Source organism: Leucoraja erinacea, chromosome 26 (assembly GCF_028641065.1).
Source record: "Leucoraja erinacea ecotype New England chromosome 26, Leri_hhj_1, whole genome shotgun sequence".
NCBI lineage: Eukaryota > Metazoa > Chordata > Chondrichthyes > Rajiformes > Rajidae > Leucoraja > Leucoraja erinaceus.
The window spans coordinates 14,891,465-14,916,905 of NC_073402.1; the positions used below are offsets into that span (position 1 = coordinate 14,891,465).

Below are 25,441 nucleotides of genomic sequence, written 5' to 3' on the forward strand. Positions count from 1 at the left end.
TTAGAATAATGTTATGTTTTAAAAAAAAGCCTTGAGTGAAAGTAACATGTGAGCAAATTACATAAACATTCTTGCAGAACATTCCAAAGGAATATTTGTGAATTTGAGCAGCGGGTGGGAGTTCCTCCCCATGCTGCTGTATTGGATATGTGTTGGAAATGAACCTCAAAAAATGCATTTTCTTCCCAAAATGTGAGAACTTTGTTTTAATTACCTAATGCCCATTATTGACTTACTGCTCCTGAACTGAAAAGGCAGCTATCCGCTGAGTTACTCCAGCTTTTTGTATCTATCTTCGATTAAAACCAGTATCTGCTCCTCTGCAATTCTTCTCACGGTATGCCTACTTTGAAGAAGTTCTCCTCCTCTCTCTGATGAGAGCTCTGCAACATCCTCTCTTCCTGCTCCCCCTCTGTGATTCCCCCTGCTCATTAATTTGTTCTGTCGCTCTCTATACCACCATCTGTATCTCTTAGTACCTCTTCCCCTGACTCTCAGCCTGAAGAAGGGTCTGGACACGAAACGTCACCTATTCCTTTTCTCCAGATCCGCTGCCTGATCCACTGAGTTGCTCTAGAATTGTGTGACTATCTTCAATTTAAACCAGCATCTGCAGTTCCTTCCTACACACTAAGAGTTAACCATGTTGATGAGCCAAGAGTCACAAAGGTCAGCAGATTTCTTTCCCTGAAGAACATTATTGAACCTGATGGGTTTTTGAAACAATCCTGTAGTTTCATGGTTGTCACTGGGGTCAAGGAAAGAGCGTTCACGTCGCGGCCCTGTTTCCACCAATCTTTCCACCGCCACGCACAAGAAGCGACAAGACAAACACCGTTGTATGCAGATGCTGAGAAGTGTGTTCATTTCTGGCTGAACAACTTCTAATCTTGTGTGTGGACTCAATATAAAGAAGAAGATGGTTGTCACTACTGAAATGAGCTTGTTTTTTAATTTCAATTCCAAATGTATTTATTTCTTTAAATCTAAATTCTGCAGCAGCTATGATGGGATTCTGTCTTGTTCCCCTTGATCAATGATCCAGACATAAACTACTGGTCCACTAAGTTAATCACTGCACTATCAAACGTATTAAAGTTTGTAAAAGCCCTATTGATACTACTTTTTATGCACCTTGACAATTGAAAGAAAGCACTTGGTATCATTGGCTGGCTGTCAGCTTGTTATCCTATTATAATTAAATGTATTAATTGTAACTTTTACAAATAGGAACAAGTAGTTTTATTAAATTAGTGGCAAGGTAAAGTAAATGATTATCACAGCTCTTGTATGGAACCTTCATAGACTGAACATTTTCCCAGCTCTTACGAAAGCAATTGGGATTTAGCTTCAGCATCTAGGTCATCAAATCAGATTTAATGTGACACCTTTCCCATTGAAAATGCGAAGGTATTTCGATTTATTTCACTGCAAATTTTGTAAAAATCTAACTCATGATATTCCAAAACCAAAAAACTGAAAATGGTTTAATTCTAGTATAATAGAGTATAGACACTAAGTGCTGGAGTAACTCAGTAGATTAGGCACCATCTCCAGAGACAAGGGATGGGTGACGTTTTGGGTTGGGACCCTTCTTCACACTGACAGAGTGTATTGGAAATGCGTAGTAGATTAGACGTAGAAAAGAAAAGGGTGAGCATTTTGCTACGATAACCTTTGTCATGATCTGAAATGTTAACTGTTTTATTTTACTCATAATTAGATTCCTTTCCAGACAAATGGAGACGGGCAGGCTGAGAACATACCCATTATCCAATCTCCTGATTTTCATTTCATTATTTGAATGAAAATGTGGTTATTTCCATAAATCAGATTTCAGGTCAACCCTGTGTCAATTAATTAATTGGAGTTGTGGTGGGATTTCTGACGTACCAAATGACTTACTATGCAGCATACAGAGTCAATTTACTCCATTAAACTATTACTCCATTAAAGTGGCAAATGGAATAAAGCAGGATAATTTCTCCAGAACAACGCAGTGAATGAAGAATAGTTGGGTATAATTATGTACATTAAATCAAGCTCAGTCACATCAGACTGCATGGTCATTAAGCTTGAACGGCTGGTAAATTAGCCAATCATCGCCACACAAGCTGATTGTACTATCATGACCATATGCTGCTTGTCCATAAAAAATATGGCATCTGTCCCACTAAATTACTTGAGTCTGAAGAAGGGTCTCGACCCAAAACATCACCCATTCCGTCTCCCAGTTTGAAGAAGGGCCTCATCCAGAAATGTCACCCATTCCTTCTCTCCAGCGATGTTGCCTGTCCCGCTGAGTTACTCCAGCTTTTTGTGTCTCTCCACTAAATTACCTTTTGGGTGACCAAAGGCAAATAATAGATATTTTTAAACTCTGAGAAATTTTAACTCCAATATATCTCCCTGAGTTTGATGAAGGGTCACGACACAAAATGTCACCCATTCCTTCTCTCCAGAGATGCTGCCTAACCCACTGAGTTACTCCAGCATTTTGTGGCTATCTTTATATTGAGATAATTTTAAAGATCCTTTACCAAAAGCCAAATATCAATTTTGCTTATTTGGTAAAACCTGGGTTGGGAATCTAATGCAGGCTTGATACTTCATTGTGATGCTGAGGGAGCACAGCATTGTGAAGAGACATTAAGCTAAGGCATTCTGCACATATCCAGTGGATTGAAAAGATCTTAACAGCATCCTCTGCCCCTCTGCTTCAGGGGGTTTATTAGAATCAGACATTACAAGGTCAAGCAGGAAATGTCAAATGAGTCTATAAACCTTTGAAGTGTTAATTTGAAAGCTGCTGGTGACTTGGAAGTCTGCAGTGAAATATTGTTGTAAAGATCACCATTGAGTTTCCACAATTTGGATGGTTCTAATAAACTTTAAAGATTGCAATTGCTCAATGTTTTCTGATATTTCTGTCAAGTTTTTTTTTGTAGCTTCATTTTGTATTTTTTTGAAATTTCAAGAACTACAGTGATAATGTTAACACGTTTTCATTTGTGGCTTTGAACTCTTTTACAGATGGTGAGGCTAGCAGTACAGAGCAATCCTGAAGAATGAAGGAAAATTGCGTGCTTTATTGACACAATGAAGGGATATAATGGGAGTCGGAGCCAGTCACAACATTCTTCCGCACACACATGCCATTGTATGCCTGAGGATAGCGATCACTCCCATGATTACCTACATCACAGCCAGGACCCGAGGCAGTCGTATTTGCTCAGTCCCACCGAATCCTGCTCCATGGACCATCACTACTGCGGGTCGAGAGGCACCATGCCCGCTGAATGCGTTGCAGCGCAGGTTAGCATGAATGAACAGATGTCGTCCAGCAGCACCTTTCCGAGGATGCACCACAACCCGCAGTATGAGTCTTGTGATGACTGCATGGCTGCCACCCACACGGCCAGCAAGATCAACCGGCTGCCCGCCAACCTGCTGGACCAGTTTGAGAAGCAGTTGCCCCTCCACCACGATGGGTTCCACACACTGCAGTACCAACGGGCAAGCTCGGCAGAGCAGCGGAGCGAGAGTCCCAGCCGCATCCGCCACCTGGTCCATTCCGTGCAGAAGCTTTTCGCCAAGTCCCATTCCCTGGAAGCCCCCTCGAAAGGAAACATAAATGGGACGAAGGGAGAGGGAAGAGGTGGTGACAGCTACCACCATCATCACCACCAACACCATCAACACCACCACCACCAGTCGAGATCAGCAAAAAGGAGTAAAAGCAAGGAACGCAAATCGGAGTCCAAGCACAGAGCCAAGATCACTGGCTGGTGGAGTTCAGATGACAACCTCGACAGCGACAGCAGTTATATGGTAACTGCCGGCTCCAGTAGGCACTCTATGGATCAGTCCACCCAATACTGTACAGAACCCATTGAAAGTGCCTTCAGAGATTTGACCATGAAGAGCTTAAAAAGCAGCAGTGAAGGGAAATGTTTAGCTTGTGCGGCCATGCCAATGCTGGCTGATTCACAGCACACAAAACGTGGTGCATGGTCTACCATGACAGTAAGCCAAGCCCGGGAGGCCTATCCCAGCTCGGGCCTGAACCAAGACAAACCAATGCTACAGGATATCAAGGCACAAGAAAGAGCTTATCATTATCTTCAGGTAGGTGATAAACCATTATGCCAGCTTTAGAAACAGGATCATCAACATGTACAATCCATGGAACCTTTATTCAAGGACATTGTATTTGAAGATAGACACAAAATGCTGGAGTAACTTAGATGAACAGGCAGCATCTCTGAATAGAAGGAATGGGTGACATTTCGGTTTGAGACCCTTCTCGACCTGAAATGTCACCCATTCCTTCTATCCAAAGATGCTGCCTGTTCTGCTAAATTAATCCAGCACTTTGTGTCCATCTTCGGTGTAAACCGAAGCTGCAATTCTGAACCGTACAGCATCTGCAGTTCCTTCCTGCTCATTGCATTTAAGTTGTACAGTTCTTCGATGACTTCTCCCAAATGCGTTTCAATTGCCATATGGTTGACTTTTGGATCCTCTGCATGTGAATACTAAATCAGCCAATCTACGCTTCAGACTCGTCTATTACCATGTTGAACTTCCTCTCGGGACCCACTGTGGCTCATCATCAGTGAGTAGAGAGAAGATGCTTGTTCAAAACTGAACCTGCGTACCACCTCATTAAACAGTATTTGCTAAAGGGGAAGTAGAGATTATTCAGTGATTAACCCCACATGGATGGTAATTGTGACACTCCAATCAAGGAACTGATTTTAATTGAGAGGCACAAAGTGCTGGAGTAACGCAGCAGATCAGGCAGCATCTCTGGAGAAAAACGATAGTTGCCGTTTTGGGTCGGGAACTATCTCACCCCTCCTTTTTCTCCAGAGATGCTGCCTGACTCGCTGAGTTACTTCAGTGCTATATGTGTCTATCCTGGGTATAAACCAGCATCTGCAGTTCTTTTCTGGCACTGATTTTAATTCCTCTACATCAAAATACACGTTTTTCAATGTGATGAACTTTATCAAAAGCAGGCTAGCTGACGTGCTATTCACTTCTACAAGGATCTAAAAGTTAATCATATGGTAACTTTGAATATTTTCCTCGTACTTTGCGTTAGTCCTCTGGCATTAGTTAAACAAAGAAGACCTATTGAACTTTACAACTTTGCAATGAAGGGAATTATATTGTTTGCATATTAGATGGGATTAATATTTTTTTCACTTAACTATTGCATATGTGCAGCTATGTTATGTAAACTGAACTGCTTAGATCAGAATTGAAAAACAGTCATGAGGTAAAATATTTTTAAAACGTATCAAAGAATGAATCTGTTAAAATGCCGAGGAAGTGCTTCCTTAAATGGTAATAGTTAATGAGAGGCAATATGCATGTCCCTATCCTGCGTAAACATCTTACAGGATATGTGGAAAATTACATATGCAAATATATTGTGTCTTGCATTTTTTGTGCTTATAATGTAGAAACATGCCAGGAGTACTTCAGCAGAGCAATGGGGAGAAATGAATGCAACTTCAAGGAGATACAGGAGGGAGAAATAAAGGCTGATTATTTATGGACGCTCTTAAGACAGGAGCAGAGTAAGAAATTGTGGGGCCCATAAGCACAAGTGGGAAGGATCAGAAAACTGTGTGGTGATTATGGACCAGGAGCAGGACTGGGTATTACAAAGGTCAGGATAGGTGAAATCTTGGAAATTATCTCAACAGAAAAACTGGACATTTAAAGTTAAGGGGGGTCGAGAGACAATTTAAAAAAGAGGAGTTTGTGTCCATAGATGATCCGAATTGAATGCAGGATACATTCGAAATTCATGCTGGATAGAACAGTGATGAGTCAGAGGCTGAAGCAGGCAGAGCAGAGGGTTTCAGTAGCATAAGGGGAAAATCTGGGTGTTATCAAATGGCATCACAGAGGTGGGGAGGAAATGGGTCAGAAACTCAGTCCCATAAAATCCCACAGTTACAGACAGGTAGCTTTGTATTTTCATAGGTTCATAAATTATAGGAGCCGAATTAGGCCTTTCGCCCCATCAAGTCCAACTACAGGAGCAGATTTCCATATTTGAGTATGATGTGGTGGTGATAATAGAAAGTTGACTTAAAAGGGTACAGGGGTGAGACCCCCCCCCCCCCAATAATCCTGTCTCCACAATCCTCCTTGATGGAGAATTCCAGAAATTCACAATTTTAACATCGAACATAGAATAGTAAGTACATCAGTGAAAATATTTCCACGCATCTCAGTTTCCAATGATTATCCCCCACATTGTCTCCTTGTTCAAGATCAGTGGAAACATATTAACATCTACCCAGTCCTACATTAGGTTAAGGTTGATCTTTACTCCTAATTCCCAACCCCTAACCCTCATGGTCTTATGTATTTTACTAAATCTACCCTTCGTTCTAATGTATTTTGCTGTTCACCATAAAACTACACATTCATCCCAGGAATTAGCACCAGTAGTGTTTAGGCCTAGTTTTGATTTTCTTTAGCCGTCTTTGTCACTAAATTGTCTCCAATCCCTGTTTCAAGCATTTTGAAGGAATGGTTGGTATGGTCTTTTCAAATCTGATTGATAGATGATCCTTTAACCCTGATGGACAGGTTAAGCTGCAGCAGAACAATCTACTTGGTTACATCAGACGCCTATCAATAAGCTGACAAGCATCACCTGGAACTGATCATTGCTTCAAGAACAAAAATTGTTAGCAAAGATCGTCACTTTAATGAGGAACAAAGTGCCTCATTTACAGTTAAACACCCTGCAGCACTGTTGCAATATTTATAGCCTGTTGTTAATTTGCTCATTCCAGAAATAGTCTGTAAAAAGATGGCAAAGAACGCTGCAATCAATTAGTGTGAATAATTAAGGTTCTCCATCAGTCCGTGCAGCATCTACTGGAGTGCCTTAGTGTTTTCCTTTTGTATGTTTGGCTATTTGATCCTGGCAAAGAAACACTCACTGTCCATTCACCCACCCCATGGAACAGGATGCATTATCCAACCTCCATTTAAATGCTTTTGCCACTGACCTTCACTCCCCCTGTCACAGCTGACATTTTCATTCCCCAGACCAGTAGTTCTTGGTGCTCTTTGTGAGTGAGACTCATAAGGTCATAAAGAATAGGAGTAGTATTAGGCCACCCGGCCCAAGTTAGACTCCCAAGTTAGTGCAACTAGTGCTGTGTCGTTTTGCGTTTTGTAATCGTATGTTAATTGGATTTAGCCTAAGACCTCCGTTTGGACTTTTACCAGCTGTCAGGGTAAGGATGGTTTCATTTTGCTAGACTGGGAAGGACTTGTGCAGGGTATGTAATGGAGGTACATTAGAAATAGGAAGCAAGAAAGGCTATCCAGCCTATTAACCATTTATTATGCTATTTCCTCCATTTTAAGATATAGCTAAATTTTGATTTGCTCTGATCTATTCATCTCCTCGACAGGCGGATAATACCACAAAGTGACCACATTTCGAAGCATTAGAAATTATAAAATATTCAGTCTACCTGTTTCATTGTAAATACTGCTTTCGTCAGCTTGCTTTTAAATTAACGTGAGTTCCACTACTGTTTTGGTGCTGTTTAATGAGCATCAAGCTCATTGCAGCATATTAGTATGCATGAAATCTGCACATTAACATATCTCAGCAATAAACATAAGCAGAGACTGTTTAGATCGCTCTGGTTCTGGAGCCACTAGCAGGCCACTGAATTTGGCAAATTTACTTTCCTGAAGTACATAAATGAACCTAAAACTTGTAATATGGCAATCCAATAGTTTCATTATTGACATGTACTTTTTATTCTGAATGTATTTATGTATTTGAATTCAAATTCCTTGGTAACCATGGTAGAATCCAAGCTTCCATCTCCAGGTTCTGCCCTCTGAATACTAGTCCAGGACGCTATCTGCTATCATGATGCAATTCGAGAAGGTGACTTATCACAATCTGCTTAAGTGCAGTTGATTATGGGCTATCATGCACTCACGTGGTATTCATATGCCTAAAAGCTGAATAAATATATTGATTAAAAAATCAAATAAAAATGGATGCAAATTGTTCATTTTCTCGATCACAACCCAAGACTCTTCCAAAATGTTGCACAAATTGTTACCAATCGGATGTCTCAGAGTTCCTTTATGGATCATACCAGCTGTCATTCAAACTCTTAATTGAAAATGTTCAATTAAGGAGATACTGCGTAAATATTCATAATTCATGACATGTCTCCGAAAATGGCCATTTAAACCAAAGTGACGAGTAGATAAGAGATTAGCTGACATGGAATAGATGCAAGATGGTCCATTACAAACCAGACGATAATACAAAAGAATAAAAAGCCAAACAGATGTATTACTGAACTTTGACATTCTCCCCTGGAATACAGATAGCGATGTACTGAGCCATTTAAAAGTGTTAACACGTACAGATCAGAGTGTTTAAACAGACATAGTTCTTGGATGAATATTATCAAAGAAAACGCAGAAGGTTCATTGGCACTGCTATGTAACCCAGAATATCATGAAGGAAATTGCTTCCTCTGATTTTTTGTTTTTTCTTCTCAAAATGCATACTTTGAAATTGGTCTTTGAAGTAACCATGACACAGAGCTTTTGTTCAACCATCTCATTGTGAATGGATAGCAGGGTTGAAGTACAGGTGTCACAAAACGTAAATATCCTGCAGAGCTTGGCTATATGTTTGGGTGTTGTCAAAGGTACATGCGGAAATCCAAAGAGGGTAAAGGGCAGATTGAAGGCCAAAGATAATTTCCCTAATCTGACATGCCATCTGCTGCTTTTCTGCTACCTTAAAATATACAAATTTCTTGCTAGTCCTCCTGCAAATAGTCGAAGGCAATGCTCCTACCCGCAGCATTCATTCACAAACAATATCAAATGAGTTATTTCTTGAAAGCACCAATTGCCTCTGAATCTGCTATTTTTCAAGGAGCTTGTCTCACACTCTCAATCCTGAAGAAAAAGCAAATACAGATCATTCTGCTATAATGAGATAGTTTTGTTCCAAAGAAACCTTTTGTTACAGAAAATCATATTATAAAACAATTGTGCCAATGGAGAAAAGGGATTATTAGGAGCTGGAGAGATTTAGTCACAATAATAAAGTTCGTTTTTTTTATGCAGGATTTTCATAAAATGATTTTTTTTCTTGTAACTTTAAGTTAATTTTGTTACTGTAAACTAAAAGTCCCAAAGACTGCATGTAACATTATTTACGGAGTACAGTGCATTGAGAAAGTATTCAGACCCCTTCACTTTTTCCATATTTTTGTTACATTACAGCCTTATTCTAAAATGGATTAAATTCATTTTTTTTAAATCATCAATCTACGCACAACACCTCATAATATAAAAGTGAAAACAGGTGTTTAGTAATTTTTGCAAAATAATTAAAAATAAATAACTGAAATATCACATTTACGTAAGTATTCAGACCCTTTGCTGTGACTCTCAAAATTGAGCTTTGGTGCATCGTGTTTCCATTGATTATCCTTGAGATGTTTCTACAACTTGATAGGAGTCTACAAGTGGTAAATTAAATTGATTGTACATGATTTGGAAAGGCACACACCTGTCTATATAAGGTCCCACCATTGACAGTGCATGTCAGAGCAAAAACCAAGCCATGAAGACGAAGGAATTGTCTGTAGACCTCCGAGACAGGATTGTGTTGAGACACAGATCTGGGGAAATCATTTTTTGGAGCATTGCAGAGACAGAGCTTGAGAGGACCTGCAGAGAAGAATGGGATAAATTACCCAAAAACAGGTGTGCCAAGCTTGTAGCGTGATACCCAAGAAGACTTGAGGTTGTAATCACTGCCAAAGGTGCCTCAATAAAGTACTGAGTAAAGGGTCTGAATACTTATGTAAATGTGATATTTCAGTTATTTATTTTTAATTATTTTGCAAAAATTTCTAAACACCTGTTTTCACTTTTTTATTGTGGGCTATTGTGTGTAGATTGCTGATAAATAAAATGAATTTAATCCATTTTATAATAAGGCTGTAACGTAACAAAATGTGGAAAAAGTGAAGGGGTCTGAATACTTTCTGAATGCACTGTATCATTGCACACGTATCAATGGAAGCGATCACTTGCCAATTTCAGTGGCAATCCACCGTGAAAGCAGCAGCTGTGTTCTTAAAAGACGGTGGTGTTTAATAGTAAGATTAAACGAGTACTTACCAGTACGAAGTTTGATCTGTATTTTATGAGGAGTTACGATGAGGGATTACGTGAAGAACCCACCCAGCGCGCAGGCGCGGCATACTTCCAAGCAGCGGTGTGGAATCACAGATAGACACTAGTTGAAGTAAAGATAGTGAAGACCAACGAGACATTAGTCCGAATTTGATCTATATAATGAGGGTGGGAGCGGAGGGCACGTAATCCCTCATCGTAACTCCTCATAAAATACAGATCAAACTTCGTACTGGTAAGTACTCGTTTAATCTTACTATTTTACTTCGGAGTCACGTGAGTGACTACGTGAAGACTTCAAAGGTCTGTGATTTCAAACCGTGTAACAGTTATATCACTCACTGCCGAAAGGTCATCGAGGGAGGAAGTGGTAGCTAGAGACCAACAAGTTTGTTTAGTTATAAAAGAAATATTTATTAACTATAACAAAAACAAAATAGCTCCCATGGGCTTTAAATCATAACTTTGCGGTTTGTAAAACAGTATCCGCAAAGACGTCCTGTTCCATCAGCGGTTTGTTGTAAAATCGTTGGAATGTCGATTCCCTTGACCATCCCGCTGCTCTGAGGATGTGGTCGAGGGGAACCTGCATCCTATCCGCCGCTGAGGTGGACGCTGCCCTGGTTGAATGGGATTTAAAAACATTAGTGTTAATCCCTGCCATGCTGAGGACCTGTTTCAACCATCTGGATAATGTTTGGCTGGTTACCCGTCCAAAAGGCTTCCTGTGGCTAACCCATAAGGCTTTCTCTCTCCCTCTTAGCGTTTGGGTAGTGTCTAGATAATGTTGAAGGTGGGTCACCACACACAGCCTAGGTTCTGGAGGGTAAGCCCGGAAGATCATCGGGGAGTTTGATGTACCTGGTCTACTTTGTTTTACCAACCCCGGCATAGTGAAAGTAATGGTATCTGGGGTGGTCACCATGTAGTTTAGATTAAGCTGATGGAGCGACTGGACCCTTTGAGCTGAGACAAGCGCCATGAGCATGAGGGTTTTGTAAGTGGCCTGTTCCAGGCTCAGGGATCCCACCGGAGGCCAACCTCGAAGGTGTGTGAGAACTACACTCACATCCCACATGTGAGTGTATCTAGGCGTAGGGGGTTTGGTATTAAAGATCCCCTTAAGGAGTCTGATGACTAGAGGGTGGGATCCCACACTATGCTGTTCTATCGGCATTAGATATGCGGACAGTGCGCTCCGAGCCGTGTTGATGGCACTGTAGCTCATCTTGAGATCATGGTGCAGGTGGGCCAGGAACTCCAGCACATCCGAGATCGAAGTCGTCGTGTAGGATGTCCCTGCGTCCAGACAGTACTGTTCCCATTTCCTGATGAAGGTCAGGTACTGTTTCTTAGTGGAAACTCGCAGGGATGCCGACATGGTGGTGATTGTTCTGTCTGATAACCCCAATCCCCGGTAAGGCCTGTTCAAAATCTGGAAACCAGGAGTTTCAATTTTTGGTGGCATGGATGGCTAATGCCAGTTACCGGGTGAGTCAATAATTGGGGGTGGTGTTGAAGGACCATTGGTGTCTCTACCACCATGTCGTGGAACATTGGGAACCATGGTTGGGTAGGCCAGTCGGGCACGACCAGAATGCCAGAGGCTGAGTCTGCCTGAATTTTCTGGAGTACCCGACTGATGAGGCAGAAGGGAGGGAAAGCATAGAAAAAGAAATTTCCCCAGTCCAGCGTGAAGGCATCTACCGCTGCTGCCTCTGGGTCTGGTTCCCAAGCCACATACATGGGTAGTTGGTGATTTAACCTAGACGCAAACAAATCTATATCTGGCGTACCATATTGCTTGATAATTTTAGCAAATGATTTTGGGTCCAACATCCATTCGATGTTGTCGTTGAATTTTCGTGACCTGGTGTCCGCCACTAAATTTAGCTTGCCTGGTAAATAGGCAGCTGATAGCCAAATATGTCTCTCGACACACCATTGCCAGATTATAGCAGTTAATTTTGTCGCATGATACTGATTTAATGCCACCCATGTGCTGGATATAAGATACTGCCGTAGTGTTGTCGATCATAATTCTAACATGCACGTGTCGCATACCAGATGCATATGCTTTTAGCCCATAAAAGGCGGCGAGCATTTCCAAAAAGTTAATGCCCAGTGAGTGTAGTAGCGATGCCTCTGAATTAGTCCATCTGCCACCTGTGCTGTCTTTGGAGTTAGTAGCTCCCCAGCCTAAAGCACTGGCATCCGTTGCAATGGTTATGTTAGGATTGGTTACGGTGATAGGACTGTGACTGTGCCAAATATTGTCAACCCACCACTGAAGTTCTAATTTGGCTTCAGCGGGTAAATCCATTTTGCGATCATAATGCCCCCTATGAAGGCGTAATGCATGAGTCCTTGCTCTTTGGAGATTTTGATAATGCAAGGGCCCATGTTGGGCAGCCGGAAATGCTGCTACTATAGAGCCAATAACTCTGGCTACATGCCGTATTCTAGGTTGCGGTGTGGCAATTAAATGGCTACAAGCTTCAATGAGTGAAGCTGTTTTGTTTCTGGGCAGAGTGACAGTCATGTGAATCGTGTCAATAGTGAAGCCTAAGTAATCCATGTTAGTAGTAGGCTCCAATATTGATTTATCTGGGTGGAGGATAAAACCCAAAGTTTCAAGGAGTTGTTTAGTGGCTAACACTCCTGCGACAGCTTGATCCCGTGTTCTTCCTAATATGAGAACATCGTCCAGATAGGCCACTACTAAATGTTTTAATTCTCTCAATTTCTTCATGGCCACTTTAAGAATTTTCGTAAATAGTCTGGGAGCTGTCGTTAAACCATTGGGCAAAGCTCGGTACTGCCATAGCTGGCCCCTCCAGATAAATTTCAGATATTTAAAGTAATCTTTATGAATGGGTACCAAATAGTAAGCATCTTTGATATCTATGCTTGCCATGTAGTATCCCTTGGAGATCAGTTGTCTGGCAGTGACAAATGTCTCCATTTTGAAATGTTGATACTCAACAGACTGATTAAGTGATGTCAGGTCAATAATAATGCGACATCCACCATCTTTTTTAGTTTTGAGAAAAATATTTGATACAAATTCTTGCGGCTCGTGTGTGGTCATTTCTATGATGCCTTTAGCCACGAGCCGATCAAGTTCAGCTTGTCCTTCTACCTTCTCAACTGCCGAGGGAAGGAACACCCTTTGGGGCATGTGCTGAACTGGCGGTTCTACGCCTGGTTTGAATTCAATCTTGTATCCACTAATACTGTTGAGTATAAACTGATTGTTAGTAAGGGAGCACCAAACATGCTTGAAGAACCTCAAACGTCCCCCTGTTAATACTACACCCTTTGTCTGTGTATGTTGACAGGAACCAGACCCACCTACCTCCATGTTCACTTGTGGGGTCGTTTCCGGTGGGTCTGGCCCAAGGTTGTCCGTGTTGGTGCTGCGGTGGGGCGGCGGATCTTCCCACGGCTCCGCCCTGGGCCCCGCTCTAAAAAAGAGCACTGGGGGTAGTGGGAGGCGGTCACCAGGCTTTCACCAGCTCGGTATCTGCTGGTGGCTGCCGAGGCGTGCGGCCAACTGGGTGTCTTCGCCCTGCTCGGTCCTGGCCCTGCCCTCATGAGGCCTACTGGTTTTGCCGCCTCTTCCAACTCCTTGAGCCTTTTGGGCAGATCCGCACCAAATAGCAGCGCCTGTCGTTCGGGCGCTGGAGCTTTACAGAGGCCCGCATATGTTGGGTTGAGGGCAGGCCTGATGTTGTCCCGCCGTAGGTTGTTTAGCTCGTACGTGGTGCCGCACATCAGTGCGAGGGCATCTTGCTGGGGTATGGTCAGGTCTTCCTCCCCAACTGACCGAGCAAAGGCGGTGACGGCTGCTGAGTGTAGCTTCAGGACTCGCTGCATTTTTACCTCCTGAGCCCTTATGTGCTGCCCCAGCTGGTTCCAGATCTGCCCATTTACCGTCTTGACCTTCAGCGCCTCGCAATTTTCGGGCGCGATGTAGTTGTCAAGGGCCTGCTGGACAGCCTTGTCCTGCAGCGGGTTGTTGGACAGCCTGTTTATAGTTGCCGCCATTCTGGGTGGCAACACCATCCCAGTTGTTGGTGGTGCCGCATATCGGCCCACTACACCCAGTAGCTCTTCTTCCGGCACGCCCGGCATGCTGACGATATCCTCCGCCTGCCCTTGGGATAGGCCAGCCCAGTCCTGGCCTCCCTTACTGCCCTCGAATATAGAGGGTACAGAAGGGTGTGGAGAGGAGGAGGCCAAAGCCCGTCCTCCTGGGAGATGCCGCATCTCCTCATTAATCATACGTTCGAGGAGCTGCCTCATGCAGCTCATCCGAACGTCTCCCCTTTTCGGTGGGGGAGAGTGTTCCCGTTCCTCCGAATCATCGGAGGACACCGGCCGGTCGGTTTTCTGTGTCGCCTTCCTCCCTGTGCGGGGCGTCGAGATTTGCAGCACTGGGGGCGGCTCGGTGTCGGGTGAGCGGGAGCGTTGAAAAAGCTCCTCCGCTGCGAGAGGCTGCCGTCCCGCTATGGACCCGTCCTCGGGTGGAGTAGGGCAGGCAGTCCTCCTGGCTGGTCGCTTGCGAGAGGCCATTATTCTCTCTAGCGCGACTCTGAAACAAAAAAGGCACTTACCTGAGGTCTCGTCTTTATGCTGCAGCTGGAGAGCCTGGCTCCAGCTGCTGCCGCTGTTGCACTGCTGACGTAATGCCGCGCCTGCGCGCTGGGTGGGTTCTTCACGTAGTCACTCACGTGACTCCGAAGTAAAATTACTGTGGGGAGGCTACATGGAAACATTTTTTCCAAAACAGATTTTTTTTTGCCTGCCAATTTCCAAAGTGATATTTAAGTGCACTAGCCCCAGTATGGAATTCCTTTTCTAATCAATTCATTCCACCTAATGCAAATAGTATCCTTTAATTCATCAATCAAGTTATATCCAATCGTGTAATGGAAACATGTGTTTTAGCAGAAGTACATGTATCTGACCTTATTCAAGGCATGTGATTTGTGCTATGGCCACTGGCTTTTAGCTCAAGCTCAAAAACGACCTCCTATTATTGTGAAAGCACCTTTCATTGAGCTCTTTCAGTCTACCTGAAGCAAAAATATTCTTCCAGACGTTCTTCAAAACATAACACGTAAACTTTGGAATCATGTTGGCCATTCCATTTCTGAAATATATCAAATGCGTCAATTTTGTTTTTGAAGTAGGATGTGCTTTATAATTTCTTAATCAAGTCAGTGTGACCTTGGAGACATAACAGACTGCAGATGATGGAATCTGAAGCAAACCCGCTATTCAGCGGGTCGAGCAGCATCTGTGGAGGCAGAGGGATGGTTAACGTTTCAGGTCGAGGCCCTGCGTGAGCACAAAGTGTGTAGAGGGCAGGTAGCCATATAGATAGGTGAGAGGGAGAGGTGAGACAGGGAGTGGCAGGCAATAGCTGGAACCAGGTGAGGAAGGGGATGGTAGGAGATGGGGGGCAGATGTGTGGTGGGGAGGGTGGAGGTAAAGACAGAGGCTGGAGGATGATAAGTGGTGACACAAGGGAGCAGTTGCTGAGCATGGAAGTTGGTAAGTTGAATCAGGAAGGGTAATTGGCAGATGGAACTAGTTGGCGAAGGTGAATCAAACTGGGTGACAGAGGGTGGTTTGGTGAACCTGACTGGATCAGCAGTAGAGAGTGAGGAGCACAGGCAAAACTCGATAATTCCATGTTCATGCCATTAGGTTGGAGACTACCCAGGCAGAGTATTAGGTATTGTTCTACTCATAGAGTCACAGTCATATAGTGTGGAAACAAGCTTTTCTGCCCAACTTACCCACACTGACCAACATGTCCCATCTACACTAGTCCCACTGGCCTGCATATGGCCCATATTCCTCTAAACCTGTCCTTTCCATGTACCTGTCAAATTGCTTCTTAAACGTTGCAATAGTCACTGCCACAACTCCCTCCTCCAGCAGCCCATTCCATACACCAACCACCCTTTGTATGAAAAAGTTTCCCCTCAGATTCCTATAAAATCTTTCCCCCGTCACATTAAACCTATGCCCTATGGACCTCGATTCCCCAACTCTAGGCAAAATACTCCGTGCATCTATTCTATTCCTCTCATGATTTTATACACATTGTATTTACAGATGCTAGTTTGGGTTTGTCCACACCTTGGCATTTGGGAAGACAAAGGATATACAGGTTGGTGTGAGAATGAGAAGGGGCCATGAACTGGGAGTTCATTAGGGCTAAGAATAATCTCAGATTTGTGCTTTTTAAAACAATTCTCATTCCATGTAGCATCCATCAATAAATTCCCCTCCTTCCTGGTCTGAAGAAGGGACACAACTGGAAATGTTACCTATCCAGGTTCTCCAGTGATGCTGTGTGTAGAAAGGAACTGCAGATGCTGGTTTATACTGAAGATCGACACAAAGCCCTGGGGTCACTGCTTTGTGTCTATCTCCAGAGATGCTGCCTTCCCCACTGAGTTACTCCAGCACTTTGTGGCTCTTTTAGTAAATCAGCATCCGCAGTTCCTTGTATCTCTATTTGATATCTCACTTGTACAACATGATTGCTTTCAACTTCTGTTTTGACAACATGAAGTGCAACAATAGAATAGTAGCTAGGTCCCCAAGTTCTTCCGAATCTTTAAATTCCCACCTAACTCTAATGGACAATTCAACATAAAATCTGTTGGTACACTTATGCAGAGCTGCCAACTCTCACGCATTGAGCGTGAGACTCGTGCATTTCACCAAATTCTCACGCTCTCACGCTGATCACAGAATTTCTCATGGCCTTTCCTGAGAAATTCAGTGACCAATGAGAATTTCAAAACTAATATTAACTGCATGGGCCGCAGGTGTTGGAGAGCTGGGGAGGAGGGAGGGATGGAGTGGCGGTGGCAGATGCGGATGGGGAGCCGGGGCTGGCGAGTGGCTCACTACAGCTCCGGCCATGGAGCCGTCTCAGTGTAAGAGTCCCGGGCGTTCGTCGGAAGCGTTGTGCCGCTGCCATGAGAGTCTCTGTGCTGAATTCGCCCTGATGACCAGCATGGACCAGGCTGTGGCTCGGTGCATCCTGGAGGACAACCAGTGGCTGCTGGAAGTAGGTACCAAGCACTGTGTAGAAGTGTTGGAAGATAGTGGCCTTCAAATAGGGGTGGTTGGAGAAAGCATCCTGCTTGCCTGCTATATTTTAAATCTCTTCCCTGTACGGGGTACCCGACCTTTTCCTTGTCGGGTCTCCGTTGTCATTGGGGCCTCCAACCGGAACGACCTGGGGGCTCCAGTCGCGGAGCTTGCAGACTCAGCATCCTGGAGCTGGCCGGCTTCGGAGCGTGGAGAACTGTGGTGGTGCATGGCTGCGCCCCGACTTCGGAGGTTCGGAGGCTCCAGCCGCAGGCCTGGTGGACGGTGACATCGGGAGCCGGTCCCCAGTGGGAGACCACTTTTCAGAGCTCCTGCAACGGCAACTTCTCCTGCCCGAATTGCGGGGCTTGAAAACAACCCGGAGCGGGGCCTTACATCGCCCGGCGCGGCTTTAACAGCCGCGGGACTTGCCATCGCCCGCCGGGGGCTCCAACATCAAGACCTGGAGCAGGGCCTTACATCGCCCGGCGCGGCCTTCACAGCCGCAGGACTTGCCATTGCCCGCCGGGGGCTTCAACATCGGGTGAAGAATGGAAAACAGGGGTGAGACAATGACTTTGCCAGTGAGGAGGAGATTCACTGTGATAGATGTTTGTGTAAATTGTGTTAATTTTGTGTCTTGAACGTAATAGGTTAAGTCCGGGGGGTCAGATATGGGGCTTTATGTGCGGGCCAGATATATTGTCAGTACAGAGGGGCTAGGAGCAAGGCCAAGTGTGTATCCAGAGTCAAGGTCTGGAATAGTACTAGGTGTGCTGTCAACGCTGGGACAATGGGAGTGTTCAGCACTGGGAAACTAAGCAGGTAAGCAGTATGATCAGGGTAGATTAGGGGACTAGGTGTAAGGCTGGACTCAGGATCAGGAATGAGAGAAGGTATGCAACTGGAGTCAGGGTCAGTAGTAGTACCAGGTGTGCAGTGAGACCCAGGTTGGTCAACATGGTCCAAGTGTTTGAATATAATCTGTTTTCCATACATGAATATACTAAGATCATTCATGTGCTGCACCTGTTGATCAGCCTGTTGCTCTGCTGTGGAATGTAATTTAGCCTAACTTTATTCATAGCTAATTCAATTTAAAGCATAAATATTGCATTCAAGGGTAAGTTAAAAGACTCGCTACAGTATGCACCATATTGCACAATTTCAAGCTGAAAAATGCAAAAGCTCCGTACCAATGGGAGAGAGGGCACCCTCTTCCCACACCCCCCCCCTCCTGCTTGGTTTTGCATATAATCCAGTATATGTATAGCCTAGCACCTGAACATTTGGCAACTAGTGCTTAATGGGTGCAATGCGATAAACAAGAACCTCTCTGCCAGGGGCAAGGGTGATGTTACCCAGGTTGAGATGTCTACAGCAGTGAAAGTAATATTTTTCTGATACAGTTGTTACAGTTGTCTCAAGAAACATAGCCTACTTTGTCCTTTTTTTTTGGCTGAAGGTAAAAGCCACTTTCTTGCTAATATGTGTATGAAGGAACTGCAAATGCAGGTTTAAACCGAAGATAAACACAAAATGCCGGAGTAACTCTGCGGGACAGGTGACGTTTCAGTCTGAAGAAGGGTCTCGACCTGAAACATCTGCTGTTCCTTCTCTCCAGGGATGCTGCCTGTCCCGTTGATTTTCTCCAGCATTTTTGTATCTAATTCTTGCTGAGATGCCTTACTGGCTCATACCGGCTTCCATTTATGTCTATTGTGTTTGGAACTCGGGATCTGAGTTTCTTGACAAAAGATTGGCTATGTGGGATAGAGGCAGAAAAAAAGGACAGTGGTGGCTTAATCACTGAATATTTGCAATGCAGATGTCAATAAATCTGTAGATATTATAGAATCAAGGGATACGGGGTTAGTGCCATGAAGTGGTGCTGAGGGACTGGTCTTTCATTGTCATGTGCCAACATACAATGTAATACTTTGTTTAGTGTTCTATCCAGTGAAATCAGACCATACATGAGTACAACAGGTATGCAAAAAGAGAAAGGGAACAGAGGGTAGAATATAGTGTTACATCTACAGAGAAAGTGCAGCAGAAAGGAGGTAGATTGGTAGATAGGGAATACATCCTTAGCTCTTGAGAGATCCGTGCAAGAGTCTGATAACAGTGGGAAAGAAACTGTTCTTCAATCTGGTGTACGCTTTGGTATCTTCTTTCAAGCTCTTGTAGGTCCTGCCCAATGGGAGAAGTGAGAAGAGGGTTATGACTGCGATGTGAGCGGTACTTGATTATGGTGACTGCTGTTGGCTTATGTTGTCAAAGACCAGTCACAATTTCATTTGATTTCAAAATAATTCTAATTGTCTTCCTCGTGCCAGATTAAATAACGACTGGCTGTTGATTGAGCAAAATAATGCAACATTCTCTTAGCCTTCCTGATTGTTGATCAGAACTGGTTGGAAGCAAAGTCAACCAGGATTTCTTTACACGTTTGTCTTAATTATTGTAATGCCTTTCATAGTGTCCGTGTGCTGCGTATTTTTTTCTACGTGATATAATTTAAAGCTCATACAACATCTTGTTCTCCATACTATATCTGACCAACAGATATAAAGGAATGAAACATGCAATTAATATCAGATTGAGAGAAATATGCCTGTTTGCAGCATTTGTACTCCAGTTTGCAGAAGGCAATTCAGTTAAAACAGATTTATCGTTACATCGGCTGGACAGGCAATTGAAGCAAATAGCCCTTAACCATTGTTCTGAAGAGCGTGATTAATGGGATTCCTACCCTCCAGCAAAGCAATCCTCAAGGAGAGCATTCATTCAGTTATTGATGATTGAGAGACAAATGGATCTCTCTTGTGTTATTCAAGCAGCCTCACACTCCGCCAATACTTCACAGCATTTGCTTCACCTCAGTCACTGCAGATTTGAAAATGAAAATCCTGAATATGCAGAATGATTAGATCAACAGAGCACCACCTTTCTCTCCAGCTGGCCTAACAAAGGTGCGTTTCCAACTGAGGAACTGGCGCTCTTTGCAATTTCCATCAGCAGTATCATTTATCATCATATACTCTGCCTGACAAACAATATTCAGATTCCTTCAAACGAAACATCCCTTGCTTTACTCCTGTGACAGAAGCTTATTACTAATGTTTAAATTAAATTACTTTGCTTAATAAAGGAGGTGAGATTGAGAACAGGGTGAGCCTACAATTTAATATCTTCTTAATTTTGAACTACTATAGAAGTGGCTTCTGAGCATCACCTGAATGGCAAGATTAAATTACATCTTATTATTCACTTTCTATCGACTGTAATTTTGTATTGTGTGTACCCAAGTCTTAATAAGCAGGAAATCAAGCTGAACATACACAAAGGTAAAGTGAGTTTGATTGGAGATTGTGAGAGATTAATCCACTATCTGCTGCCACCTGCCTAACATAGAAACATAGAAACGTAGAAACATAGAAGTTAGGTGCAGGAGTAGGCCATTCGGCCCTTCGAGCCTGCACCGCCATTCAATATGATCATGGCTGATCATCCAACTCAGTATCCCGTACCTGCCTTCTCTCCATACCCCCTGATCCTCTTAGCCACAAGGGCCACATCTAACTCCCTCTTAAATATAGCCAATGAACTGGCCTCAACTACCCTCTGTGGCAGAGAGTTCCAGAGGTTCACCACTCTCTGTGTGAAAAAAGTTCTTCTCATCTCGGTTTTAAAGGATTTCCCCCTTATCCTTAAGACCCCTTGTCCTGGACTTCCCTAACATCGGGAACAATCTTCCTGCATCTAGCCTGTCCAACCCCTTAAGAATTTTGTAAGTTTCTATAAGATCCCCTCTCAATCTCCTAAATTCTAGAGAGTATAAACCAAGTCTATCCAGTCTTTATTCATAAGACAGTCCTGACAACCCAGGAATCAGTCTGGTGAACCGTCTCTGCACTCCCTCTATGGCAATAATGTCCTTCCTCAGATTTGGAGACCAAAACTGTACGTAATACTCCAGGTGTGGTCTCACCAAGACCCTGTACAACTGCAGTAGAACCTCCCTGCTCCTATACTCAAATCCTTTTGCAATGAAAGCTAACATACCATTCGCTTTCCTTTACTGCCTGCTGCACCTGCATGCCTACCTTCAATGACTGGTGTACCATGACACCCAGGTCTCGCTGCATCTCCCCCTTTCCCAATCGGCCACCATTTAGATAATAGTCTGCTTTCCCGTTTTTGCCACCAAAATGGATAACCTCACATTTATCCACATTATACTGCATCTGCCAAACATTTGCCCACTCACCCAGCCTATCCAAGTCACCTTGCAGTCTCCTAGCATCCTCCTCACAGCTAACACTGCCCCCCAGCTTAGTGTCATCCGCAAACTTGGAGATATTGCCTTCAATTCCCTCATCCAGATCATTAATATATATTGTAAATAGCTGGGGTCCCAGCACTGAGCCTTGCAGTACTCCACTAGTCACTACCTGCCATTCTGAAAAGGACCCGTTTACTCCTACTCTTTGCTTCCTGTTTGCCAGCCAGTTCTCTATCCACATCAATACTGAACCCCAATGCCGTGTGCTTTAAGTTTGTATAGTAATCTCTTATGTGGGACCTTGTCGAAAGCCTTCTGGAAGTCCAGATACACCACATCCACTGGTTCTCCCCTATCCAGGCTACTAGTTACATCCTCGAAAAATTCTATAAGATTCGTCAGACATGATTTACCTTTCGTAAATCCATGCTGACTTTGTCCAATGATTTCACCACTTTCCAAATGTGCTGCTATCCCATCTTTAATAACTGACTCTAGCAGTTTCCCCACTACCGGTGGGGTCTGTAATTCCCCATTTTCTCTCTCCCTCCCTTCTTAAAAGTGGGGTTACGTTTGCTACCTGCCAATCTTCAGGAACTACTCCAGAATCTAAAGAGTTTTGAAAGATTATTACTAATGCATCCACTATTCCTGGAGCTACTTCCTTAAGTACTCTGGGATGCAGCCTATTTGGCCCTGGGGATTTATTGGCCTTTAATCCATTCAATTTACCCAACACCACTTCCCGGCTAACCTGGATTTCACTCAATTCCTCCAACTCCTTTGACCCGCGGTCCCCTGCTATTTCCGGCAAATTATTTATGTCTTACTTAGTGAAGACGGAACCAAAGTAGTTATTCAATTGGTCCGCCATATCCTTGTTCCCCATGATCAACTCACCTGTTTCTGACTGCAAGGGACCTACATTTGTTTTAACTAATCTCTTTCTTTTCACATATCTATTAAAACTTTTGCAGTCAGTTTTTATGCTACCTGCCAGTTTTCTTTCATAATCTATTTTCCCTTTCCTAATTAAGCCCTTTGTCCTCCTCTGCTGGTCTTTGAATTTCCCCCAGTCCTCCGGTATGCTGCTTTTTCTGGCTAATTTGTACGCATCATCCTTCGCTTTGATACTATCCCTGATTTCCCTTGTTATCCATGGATGTACTACCTTCCCTGATTTATTCTTTTGCCAAACTGGTATGAACAATTTTTGTAGTTCATCCATGCAGCCTTTAAATGTTTTCCATTGCATATCCACCGTCAACCCTTTTAGAATTAATTGCCAGTCAATCTTGGCCAATTCACGTCTCATACCCTCAAAGTTACCTTTCTTTAAGTTCAGAACCATTGTTTCTGAATTAACAATGTCACTCTCCATCCTAATGAAGAACTCAACCATATTATGGTCACTCTTGCCCAAGGGGGCACGTACAACAAGATTGCTAACTAACCCTTCCTCATTACTCAGTACCCAGTCTAAAATAGCCTGCTCTCTCGTTGGTTCCTCTACATGTTGATTTAGATAACTATCCTGCATAGATTCCAAGAAATCCTCTTCCTCAGCACCCCTGCCAATTTGATTCACCCAATCTATATGTAGATTGAAGTCACCTATTATAACTGTTTTGCCTTTGTCGCACGCATTTCTAATTTCCTGTTTGATACCATCTCCAACTTCACTACTACTGTTAGGTGGCTTGTACACAACACCCACCAGCGTTTTCTGCCCCTTAGTGTTTCGCAGCTCTACCCATACTGATTCCACATCCTCCAAACTAATGTCCTTCCTTTCCATTGCATTAATCCCCTCTCTAATCAGTAACGCTACCCCACCTCCTTTTCCTTTCTGTCTATCCCTCCTGAATATTGAATATCCCTGGATGTTCAGCTCCCAGCCTTGGTCACCCTGGAGCCATGTCTCCGTGATCCCAACTATATCATAGTCTGTCTCCGTGATCCCAACTATATATGAGGATATATGAAGAAAAATGATTCTGTAGTTCCTTTAGAGAATGATGATTGTGTCAGAAAGCCACATAACCACGTTTGTTTCATACATGCTGGGGATGAAGTTAAAATAATGTATGTGTTTTCCCACTTATTTGGTGTCACATTCTTGCCAGCACTAATATTTACTGAAAAGTTGTTATTTATAATGGGAATAGTCATCAGATTAGACAGAGCTGGGAGAAGAAATAGAAGGCCTTCTCTCAAGCACATCAAGCACTTGGTGCATGGATAAGACAGGTCTGGAGGGAACTGGGGCCAAAATTGGGCAGGTGGGACAAGTGTAGCTGGGACATGTTGGCCGGTGTAGGCAAGTTGGGCCGAAGTTCCATGTTGTCTCACTCTATGACTATGACACCATCCATCAACACTCGCCTTATGCACCAGCAACCACTTCCTATTCACCATGCAGACTCACATTTGCCAGTAATCGTTCTTGCATGCACCAGTACAAGCGAACACTTGTGATTACCAGCTCCTGCTTCCATCACTGCCTCTAGCTACAGGAGTGCACAAGGGCTAAGTTATTTAAATAATGTCCTGGAATTAAAGTGAACTGGGCTAAGTTATTTAAATAATGCCCTGGAATTAAAATGATCTGGGCTCACATTGGTGAAGCAGGCACACTGCCAGTCCCCCAATCATTCCCTCCTTTCACGGTGGCCAGTGGACAACAAGGTTATATATTGCAGCCAGATAATATATTTGCATGCTATAAGCATGACTGACTTGGAATGAATGAGTCTGGAGCAAGATTGCCTTATATAAAGTAATTTCAGATGAAGATTGAACTGCTTTCTGAAGAAATGATTTGTAGTTGGGTCAAGGCTTCCATATATTTGCAGATAAAACAGGTAATTGGAAAATCTGTGTACCATAGCCCATTCCAATCACACGGTCAGGAGAGAAAATCCAATAGGAACTTACATTTCACACTAAATGACGTTCAAAACTTTCTAATCACTCCTGCTGATATTTGTGATTGGGTCTACCCAACATTTAATGCACAGACTATTAAACGCAGTGTCTGAGCGTGGATTAAAACTGTATTTAAGATTCATACATTGATCAAGAATACCAAATAATATGATTTAGCTTGCAGTAATCTGCAAATACTGTAGAGTTCACAGCTAAAATCACAACTGCTTGAACTGAACAAAGCAATTACTTTGTAAATTGCACCCAATTTGCAGATATAAGCAGGACATTTGCCACGATAATGCTTACATCTCGCATTCAGGAATGGAGCCGGTGGGCATTTTGGACCGTGAGGATGATTCTAAATTGTAAGCTATGTGAGAAAAGTTAAGGTGGGACTATAATAGCTCATGTTTACCTGAGGCAGAAAGTACATTTCTGGTACTTGGCTGAGGTATGGAGATTGTAAGTGGACAGAGATCTAAAGGATGTCCACATGAAAAACCAGGGCAAAAGGGCAAAGGGCAAAACACTGAAAATTCAAGCGGGAATGGAGCATTTGCGATTGAAGCTCGGATGAGCGGAAGAGTTTTTTTTATAGCTATTTACAAGTTGTTTTTGGAAGTAATTAAAAATGTGTCTTCCTATTATAATGCAAACATTTCTTGCTATTATTCAGTTTACAGTAATCTTGTTATACCTTTCCTAATAAAATCAGTGAACCTAAAGAACACTTTGTTTTAATCTTTGGCTTTATGGTGCTCAGCTTTTGTGTAGTGAGGTGCCAGTCTACTTCCACCATAGCGCCTGATGTGTGTGCTGACAGGAGAGGACAGGGTAAACCAGACACCATATCAGTAAGGA

General features: G+C 43.3%; 1 protein-coding gene across 1 annotated transcript in view; it reads left to right on the plus strand.

Moving 5' to 3' along the window:
• The window catches only part of LOC129709671 (disks large-associated protein 2-like), a 562,214-nt gene that overhangs the window by 482,055 nt on the left and 54,718 nt on the right, over positions 1-25,441 (plus strand). Inside the window, exon 5 of the mRNA XM_055656173.1 lies at positions 3,034-4,128. Within this exon, the coding sequence (XP_055512148.1) occupies positions 3,100-4,128 (1,029 nt within the window). The 5' untranslated portion in view covers positions 3,034-3,099. The remainder of the gene's footprint in view (positions 1-3,033; positions 4,129-25,441) is intronic.